At 43.5% G+C, this 10,182-nt stretch overlaps 1 protein-coding gene across 1 annotated transcript; it reads right to left on the minus strand.

Annotated features, from left to right (window-relative positions):
- Positions 1 to 8,311: 8,311 nt before the first annotated feature.
- On the minus strand, positions 8,312 to 9,920 carry TMSB4X (thymosin beta 4 X-linked). The gene is made up of 3 exons (XM_031596105.2): positions 9,800 to 9,920; positions 9,048 to 9,161; positions 8,312 to 8,778 (listed from the first exon to the last, which is right to left on the minus strand). The coding sequence occupies exons 2-3, from the start codon at positions 9,145 to 9,147 to the stop codon at positions 8,744 to 8,746; spliced, it is 135 nt and encodes a 44-aa protein (XP_031451965.1). The 5' UTR covers positions 9,148 to 9,161; positions 9,800 to 9,920; the 3' UTR covers positions 8,312 to 8,743.
- Between the last annotated feature and the right edge of the window lie 262 nt (positions 9,921 to 10,182).

The raw sequence follows: 10,182 nt of genomic DNA on the forward strand, positions 1-10,182 counted from the left end.
TCCTGGAGGATGACATGTAGGAAAAAAAGATACACCGAGACATAATTACACTGGTATATCTGTAAGAAAAGGCCTAGATGTTTCAAATGTCAGTAGATTGAAGATGCGTGGGCAGGACTTACAACACTAGTATGTTGCCACTGGTTACTGACTGCATTTTTAACCTCCCCACTGCTGGCTAACTGCATGAAAGAGGAGGCGGCTAGGGACTTACCACTAGAAACAAACAAGCTCATTTAAAAAAATACATACATATGAAAAATCATTGCTGTGAAGCTGAGACAAACAAGGGAAAGGAGCGTATAAAGATTAGATAAGAGCTGTTTCTTCCGGCTGGTCAGCCCATAAAGTACGTGATCCTTCCAGCTTGCTGGCTTGCTGCTGCTTCCTCTGCTGGGTCAGCTCCTAGGAACCAATTCCATCCATTTGAGAAAGAGGGGAAAGGAAAGAGTGAAGCTTATACAGAGAGTATTTTAAAGGCACAGACACCCAAGGCAGAAGATAAATGATGGAATCCCCTGTCAAAAACTTGGCAGCAAACTCTTGTTGAGAGCAAGAGATTTGAAGATACCAAGCAGTCTGGCAGATGATTCAGTGGATAACAGCGACAGAAATACAATGTGAAGTAGGGAATAGATGCTGGCAGGGTGGCACAGCTTGGGTATGATGAGTGAGGGCAAAAGAGAAGGCCAAGCTTCCTGGGTACGTGACAGTGGCATTGTTAGGACACCCATTCAGAGGGAGGGGAACAAACTAATGGAAGAAACTTGGATTTGGCTTTGATAAGGAAATAATTTGTGGAAGGAATTGTGGGTAGAGAGGACTTTGAGACAGGTAATTACTCTTCATGTATCATGCAAAGATAAAGATAGGGCATACTCCCATTTCATCTAAAAAGTGCTTATGGTGACAAGTGTTCCATGAGAGATCCTGTAGAAGCTATCGTCATAAACTGAGGGAACAGCAGGAGACTAAAACCACAGCATTACCCTTAATTAGGGAATCAAATTAAAAAATGGCTTGTCTTGTAGGTGCCCTACACACCTAGCAACTCACTGAAATGAAGGCTGTCACAGCTTGACAGGTCAAGAGGCCTTTACCTTTTGCAAAGAGCTTTATTATTCCTAAATATGCATTTAGTTCAGGCTATCAAAATGAAAATTGTGAAATCATTCCTCAGAATAACATTTGCTGTTTTTTGTTGATCTGGAAGACAAAGCATATAAAATGTAGACAGCCAGAGTGGCTTTTGACAAAAGCAAAAATTGTGCCTATCAGCTCACACAGTCTGGCTGAAGATGACAGAGAAGAGCTCTTTCTCATGCTGCAGTGCATGTGATTAAATAGCCCTGTTTCATTTACAGAACTTGTTGAGAATGCCAGTCTGTTCCTAGTTTTAACCTTTAAAATGCAGCATAGACTTTGAGAGCTACATTGGCATTTCTCAGCATAACCCACACCTCCCACACACAGCAGAGATGACTTAACAAGCAGAGTATCAGGGAAGCAGCCGTACATGGGTATGTATGGTCCATGGACCTGTGTAAAACACTGCATCTCTCCCAGAAAGGACTTTCACCTATATTCCTTTTGGCATCACACTAACACTTCATGCTGAGGAGAGATGTCATCCATAATAGCCTCACTTATGCTCAGAGCTCTTTTCCTCCATTTAATGCTAGCAAGCCAAAGATAAAGAGCAAAGCAGTCAGCAGACCTTCATGTGTCTCACAGAGTGGTAATTAAAGTCTCTCAGAAAACAAATAATACCGTTAAAAATAAACCTGAAGCCTTTCCTGGGAGCACTGTGTTCTTCATGATACAAGCAAGCATTAGCTGCTTCTTTACAGATGAGACTGTCTGGGATCCATCTATCCTGCCCTAACATGTCAGAGCAGCAGGGTACATACATCCTGCTATGCTATTTCTTACCCTTAATTAATGTTGAAACAATATGGAAAGACTAAAGTAATTTATGTCTTCATCAGCTCACTTCATTTTGTTTTGCTTTGTTTGCTGCTGCTATGGAATAGGTATGTTTGTGTTATGCTAATCATGCATTTCTCATGGAAGTCATTTAATACATCACCACTGATGCTTTTTTTTTTTTTTTTTTTTTTGGATCTTCTAGTCCTTGATCTAATCTAAGCACAAGATTTTTTATAGATCTAGGCATCAGGCTGCCTATCAAGAAAAGCCTTCATACACAGTGTAGTAACTAACTTTAATCTAGTCACTGTGTTCAAGTCATGTTTTTGTATATGAGCAGGTTCACCCCATTCTTAGGACTTGTAGCAGCTGTACACCCACCCAACATTGAGCCTGGATTGGTAAGGTTATGGCTGATCTTTACTCCTATGTAGTACTAGTAGGGCTCAACTGTTCTACAAATTGGCTTAATCAATAGTTTCACTGACTGCAAACTCCCTATGAAAAAAGCCATATAGCCAGTGCACAAAATACTGAATATATTTTTCTAGTAGTTTCCTTGAAATATATTTTTTAAAAGAAGATCCAGGATTAAGACAGGAAACCACAAATTAACTAGAAAAAAAGCTTTTTTTTTTTTTTGCCAGTTTCTTCCAATTCAACTACCCTCTTTCCTCTTACAAAATTTTATTTCCACTGCAATTCTTCTTTAAAGAAATTACATTTAGAAAAAAAAAAATGTTCTATGTGTTCCTTCTGACACCAGAGTGGCAAAGATATCCCAGGCCCATCCACAGTCCCCATCCACTCTAGGCTGGTCAGCAAGAGCATAGGATGGGCACCCCAAAGGGCACACAGAGGCAAAGGACATACTGAAGGGAAAGGCTCAGGACAAGAGCCCATGGCACCCAAATCCAAAAGCACAAGAGCCAGAACCAGCCCCAAGACGAGCTGGAGTTGGCCTGGGTTTGAACAACAGCTTGCAGACCATCTTGCCATGAAATGAAGTGACAAGGAAGCTGAAGAGCATATTAGAATAAAAGGCTTGGCTGCCCTGGACAGTGTCCTGGGGATGCCCTCTGGGAGAGCACACTGTGGTATTGCCACCAGCACGCTCTGCAGGGTGAGGCTGTGAGTGACTGCCCACATGGTTCCTCTTTACAAGGACCCCAAATAGAGCAAATAAAGCTGCTGCAAGCCCAGAGGGTGCTCCACACATCAAAGGTAGTTTCTTCTTTTGGATCTGATTTCACCAGGTCTGTGCTCAGGAGTCAGCTGTGTTAGTACAGGAACTGTTCCATCACTGTGTACATCTTCATATCCCTGGTTTTATGACAGGCACCAAGGTGTTACCTCAATGCCATGAAAAAATAATAGTGAACAAGTCTGAACAGCTATCCTCTTATCCAGCTTCCCTGGACATCAAGGCCTAAACCATGTCTTCTTTTTATTGCCTGAATTTGATGTGGCCACATCCTTCACAACTGGTGGAATCACACATATGACATCCTGGAAATGACTTAGAGAAGGTTTCATTCTATTTTTCTGCCTGGTTTACACCTTGTTTTGATCATTCTAACTCTGTAGTCTCCGAGATGACCATAAAATCCTTTAAGGCTGACCTAGAATTAGCTTTCATTCATAGTGTTTTCTGATTCCAAATTAGGATCTTTTGGAGTGGTAAGCAAGTACTGTGAGCCCTTTGCCAAAAAGTTGCAATTTCCATCCCTAAGGAAATGTTATGCCCCATCAGACCTCATCACATGCATAATCCTGACTGCTATTCTCAGTTCACAGTGGGTCAGTCTCTTTTCTGAGAGGCAATGCCCAGTTTAGGGAAAGGAGGGGGAATATCTCTCTGTTGGCTCAATTTTCTCTCAGAGGCCAGATGACACAGTGCAGGTGAGGTGAACCAAGATGCATGAAAAATTAATCCAGCCAGTGATTTCTCAGATTATAATGTAACTCCAAGATTTTCAACATCATCTTACAACAAAATCGAGCTATGCAGAAGTCCTTAAAAATAAATTCCACAGCTGTAAGTGATAGCTCAAAGAAATATTTCTGTTTCAAAATAACTCAAAATATGACCAAAGTAAAATATGCCATGTTATCTATGGTTAGATATCATGAGGAAAGAAAACTCTGCTAGAGGAAATCAAACATAAACTAGTACTTATGAAAACTTGTAAAAACCTTAGGTGAGATATGAGCCATCCGGGAGCCTGGATTTCATCCTTTAAGTATAGCAAGAAGTAGATTGCAGTGAGTTCAGCTGTCTTATTTTAGAGAACTGAATGCTACCAGAAAATATCAGGGATAAATAAATTATTATTATGGTAAATATTACAGAACATGAAAATGCATTCATTTTCTTGTTTCTCTCTTTTTTTTTCTTCTTAATTTCCCAGCACATCTGTAGCCATTTTGTGAGTGTACTGAAAATTCATAAATATTATGCAAACAAAGAGCACTGCAAAGGTCTATTCATGAAACATGCTATGTCTACAAAGCCACATGAGATTGTTTTCAGGCCCAATTTTCAAGCCCTGGGCCCTATACCAAAGATGGGTCGATGGTTGGACTAGATGATTTTGGTTGTCTTTTCCAACCATAATGATTCTGTGATTCTGTGTGAAATGATTACAGTGGGAAAAGTTCCTTTGTCACTAAGAAGTCTTTGGTCAACGTAGTGATGCATTTTTTGTTCAAGGCACTCTTTTGATTGAAAGCATTGTGAACATTTGGGGACAATTCAAATGCTGGAAACATGTTTAATGTAGAGTGAATACATCAATTCTTTTGCAAAATACTTGTGAATGAAAAATTGATGTTAGGTAAAGGATAAATCCAGAGATATCAGAAAACCCGGGGCCATACGATTTCTGAAGTTAAAATTATAATAATTAGAAAAGATGTAGTTTTTACAGTCTCACCTTGCTATTCTTTCCTTATAACGGCCTGAAAATAATGCTATAGATTTTACTCTGCTTTGCAATCAGAATCCTTTCATTGTGAGGGAGCAGTGGTTGGAGATTCTCCCAGTTGCCAATTCTCATTACATTGCATGGATCTCATCATGCTTGACAGCTTTCATAAAGCTGAGGCTCCGGGAGACTGAAAAATCTCCTGAGAACCTCAGCTTTTGATTACAGGGAAAAAAGGAATATCTTAGTCCTCGTGATTGGAGAAGCAAGATAAAAAAATGTATCTTCACAGTTTTCACCCAATATGCTGAAAGCTTATTAACCCGAAGGCAAAATAATCATCTCTCAGAACCCACAATGAAAAAAATATGTGTCTTTTTTCTAGGCAGGAAGAAGAGAAGATCAGAAAGGAGTCTGACGTCATTTTAAAACCTGGTAAAAGCACTGCTGAAATTCAAGCCATGAACGTGAACTGCAGAAAAAAGAGAGAAGAATGAGCCCTTTCTTGGCAGAAGTCACAGAATTTTGAAAGAGGTGCATGGTAAAGAACAGGGCTTTTTAAGAAATCATATCACAGGGACAATAGCAAATTAATCTGTCAGACAGTGTACAAATAATAGTGAGATACCGCCTGGAATTGCCTATCTACAAATTAACAAAATAGCCCCTTTTTATTTACAATTCAGCCACCCTGCCTGTTGAATTGAAAATGCACAAAGCTGCCACATCAAATGATCCGATGGCGGGCGGCTCTCCCAGCCCATCATAGGTTGCTTTGCAAGTCATCCTACCGCCGACCAACGAATAAGCAGCTGCTACATTTTTTATGTCTTCACACCCCTTTTGGTGTTGGCCCTATGGAATCGTTGCACCGCACACTGCATTCTCAGTGTGTTCGATATGATGCGTGCACTGTAGCTCTGTATTAATGGAATTGTTTCCTTCAGCAGCTGTACGCAGCAGCCGTATGTGATACAATACACAATAGGATCTGCTCATTTCTACACTGTTTCTAGGGAAGTAAAGGGTTACTAGGGGAAGTGTGTTTTATCACACATTCAGCATTGCACAAAAATAGTCTAGAAGACCAAAATGTTTGCGTTAGAGTCTCGACATTTCTTTAATTAATTTTAGTACCACAGGGATCTATTTTGGATATTGTTAGTATCTGCTGTCTGTGCAATGTATGCAGAGTTAATAGTATCTTTGGAGGTTCAGGAAACAGAGAAAATCGCTCCTCAGCTGCAGGGCAAAGAGCAGCCTGGTGCTGGGGGCGGGGATCACATCAGCCTGGGACTCGCAGGGCTGGAGAATGAGACTGCACGGCTGCTGAGATCAGAAACCAGACATGCTTTTCTCTTTCAAATGACTCTTTTTCATGACCAACTTCTCGGCCATTCGTTTTTTGTTTTTGTTTTTCTGCTGTTCAGTTTCTTGCTGGTGAAAGTTTCCAGACTGAGAGTCAAAGAGATTGGGCACCTTTATTAGCACAGCTCAGAATGTTATGATTGATCCACCCAAGCCATCAGTCCTCATGCAACCAACGATACTGTTTGTCATATGCGACTACCTCAATGCTACCTGTGCAGAGCCTGGAGAGCATTGGCCATCTCCTCTGAAGCTATGAGAAGAGCTGAACAAGGCTAAGGGACATGGCTTAGTGAGCAATATTGGTGGTAGGTGGACGGTTGGACTAGATGATCTTGGAGGACTTTTCCAACCTTGGTGATTCTATGATTCTGATTGCTCCAGCTACCCCTGAATTTGACCACATAGTGGCTGGTGGCACCCTTTGGCCACCCCTGTCATTTTAACTATTTACACCTGAAGACCTCCACCTTCTTACTCAACCACACCGACCTACAGTACACGCTTTCATTCACTCACCCAGAGCTACGCGTATCTACTGCTTTTCCTCTTTTGGAAATGTGCTGCTTTGGTTTCCTTCGCATAGGTGAATCCGCAGTGAGCGAGCGCTTGCCGCTATTGAGCACGTACAGCCTGTGCCGTATGCTTCTGAGGTTAGTCATGCTATTTCCTGTGCTACCTGATTACTATCAGTAGCTGCATGTTGGCCGTTTAATTGACTTTTCAGAAACTCAGCTTAAAAGTTTCCTGTACCTTTCCCAATGTACACGGGGAATAAAAGCTTAATACGTTTACCATCACAAGAAATGGTTTGTTTTTTTTCCTCAGCTCATCCGCTTGAACTGCTGTGAGGTCCCTATGCCATCAGGGCTTCAAAATCTTCCCATAGACTGCATGAAAACCTCTCAGGCTTGAACCCCAGCTTACCACCAAACGCATGGTTCTCAAAGTTCTTGTTGTTGGGGCTGGGGCTGGACACACACAGGACTCCAGGGCTGCTCCCTCCACCAGACCCCAAGCAGGGGAGCCCCACCGCCCTTACCACCATTCCTCACTCAAGGACAAAGCTGGTTGCTACACTTAGATCCCCACATTTATGCCACCACCCCAAATCTACCATCAGCAGCCTCAGCGAACCCAAACTTTACTCAGTGTTACTTTATAGGAAATGGTTGAAACGAGTACAGGCTGAGCCTGAGGAGACGACCAACGCACTCCAAAATCATGGTCACCACACTGCTGCAGACCTGACATCTTTGTCCTTTATGTCAAAACGGGCTGTATCACAACTACTCTCACTAACCTCTCTGTGAGAGATTTTACCCACTGTTATTTGAGGTAAAAACAAACAAGAATTATCTCAGGACTGAATGAACCACCATAAACCAGCAATGGGTAGAGCTGCTAGTCATAGATAGAATGTATCATAATCTGATTTTTTTTTAAGTTACTTTTGCACGCAAATGATTTTCAATTAATTAGGGGGAAATTGTAGTTTTATATTCTTCTATATCAATTCTTAGAATCAAATAACCATTAAGAGAACATAGAAGCATCAACATTTTAGTAAAATGATTTTAGTTGGCATAAGACAATACCCACTAAACAGCTTTAGGATATTAAATAGCTAACAGTTTTGGAAAATAAATTTATTAAATACTGTTAAGCAGCATGAATCCTATTAATTAAACCTGCTATGGATTCATACAACTGAGGTTGAATCTGTGCAGCAAAACAGAAAGGTTCTCACCAACAGTGCTACGCTATGGGTGGGGCAAAGCAAAAAAAAAAAAAATGAACGAAATTTTTTGCTTTTCAACAGATCTCTTCATAAATATTAAAGTCGTATTTAAAGTGATGTACTCACATGACAACCAATTTTAAGACATGCAGTGTTTAAATGTGATGCTCTAAGAGCGAGCTTCAAGGGACGCAAACACATCTATTGCTGAGAGCACGTATCAAAACCTGAGAATGGCGATGGAGGTTTGGATCATCTCCAGAGGCTTCCTAGCATCCTCAGCACCGGCTCTTACGCTTCACATTCCTTTGACACGCTTCTCCAGATAGAGGACAGAAATACCATCCAGGTTTTAAAACATTTTATTTGCATATTAAAAAAATTGTGCATTCCAATAATTAAAATCATTTGAACCAAAAAAAAAAAAAAAAAATGGCACTCGATTAACTGCATTTTACAGCTCGCAGGACCTTGGTACAGCTTTGCATTTATTCGTGTGTTACTCTAGTTTACTGTAGTCCCACCCAAGTTCTTCTTCCATCAACATGCAAGCTCTTTCATGCCACCAGGACCAAAGCCAGACAGGCAGAGGGAAAGGCAGCGCCTTCATTCATTGTCAGTAGTTCTCTCTATTCTTTTGATGTGAAAGGGGCAGTACAGTCATTTTAAACTTTATCCGACCTCTTTGCATTTTACAAAGTTAAACAGCTAAAAGAAGTAAAATAAGAAGGCAATGCTTGTGGAATGTACAGTGCATAATTTGGAAGGGCAGATTTCATTACGATTCACCCGCTTGCTTCTCCTGTTCAATCGCTAAAAAGGGAAAAAAAAAAAAAAAAGAAAAAAATTAAAAAGAAAAAAAGAGAAATAAAGATCAAAAAGGCTCAAACGCGCATCCGAAGCACGACGTGCGTGAATTGTAAGAACGGATGTGCCACAAAGGAGGCACCGATCGTTGTGTGCCGGCTGCGGGCTGCAGCCCCGCCGCCCCCTGGCCCCGCCGCCCCTCTTTGTCTCCTCCCGCCTCGTCCCCTCCCGCCCATCGCTCCCCCTTTCCCCGCCCTCCCATCCCCTACACTCACTTTCTTTTGAAGGCAGCGGGTTTTTCTCTTGCGTCTCTGTCTTCTTCAGTTTGGACTTGTCAAATTTCTCGATCTCGGCCATGTCGGGCTTGTCGGACATGTTGGCAGGTGGCTCTGAGCGCACAAGTGGAGGGAACAGCCCGTTATCCCAGGCACAGCTCCCGGCTCTCGGCTCCCCCCCCCCCCACCCCGACACTCCCACACCCCCACACTCCCCGGCGGCAGCGCGACCGCGCCCGCCGCATCGAGGCGGCAGCGACGCCGCACGGCGGCTCCGGCTGCAGCGGGGCTCCGCCTCGGGATCTGAAAACTCCACGCACGCCGAAATTACAGCGCGTAACCCCGGCGGGTAATTAAATATATATCCATATATATATATATATATATATACACATATAATTATTTGTTTTTTAAGGAAAAAAGCCGAAATTTCATCCAGCATCCGAGCCCACAACCCAGTGGCACCTCTCAATATGTGCACTCACAATAGAAGGGCAGCGCCCGCATTTTCAACCCGATGAGAAAAAAAAAGAAAAATTTCAAACCGAAGCGCCCGGACGGCAACAAAGCCGCCCTCCCGCTCCCGACCGGCCGCCGCCCCACAGCTCCCAGACAATAGCCCCCCCCGAAGACAATAACCCGCCCGCTCCCCCCCCCCGGCCAATAAGCCCCCACCCTGGCCCTGCCCTGCCCTCACCCCCCCCGCCTCGGGGGGCACCGGGCGGACCCGCGCTGGGAGCCGGCGAACCCACCGGTGTCGCTGCGCGGTGATGCTCAGCCCCGCCGCTCGCTGCTGCCGCCGCTCCGCACGCCAATGTACAGAGGGCTCGCTGGCGGGGCGGTTTTATCCCCGCGCCTATGCAAATCACGCGGTGATGTCACACTTCTTTTTTTTTTTCTGCCGCTTTCCGCCCTTTTCTGTGTCTTTTTTTTTTTTTTTTTTTTTTTACTCCCTCCCCAAACACCCGCTTCCTCCTTCCCCTCTCTTCGCCGCCCAACCCTCCCTCTCCCCGCTCACACAGCTACACACACGCACACACACACACGTACGCACACCCCAAAAACCGCCCTGGCCCTGATCCTGGCCCGATGGAGGCACCCCGGGGGGGGCTGTGGCTGCCCGCGGCTCCCGACC

This window comes from Phasianus colchicus, chromosome 1 (genome assembly GCF_987193195.1).
Source record: "Phasianus colchicus chromosome 1, bPhaCol1.hap1.1, whole genome shotgun sequence".
In the NCBI taxonomy this organism is placed as follows: domain Eukaryota; kingdom Metazoa; phylum Chordata; class Aves; order Galliformes; family Phasianidae; genus Phasianus; species Phasianus colchicus.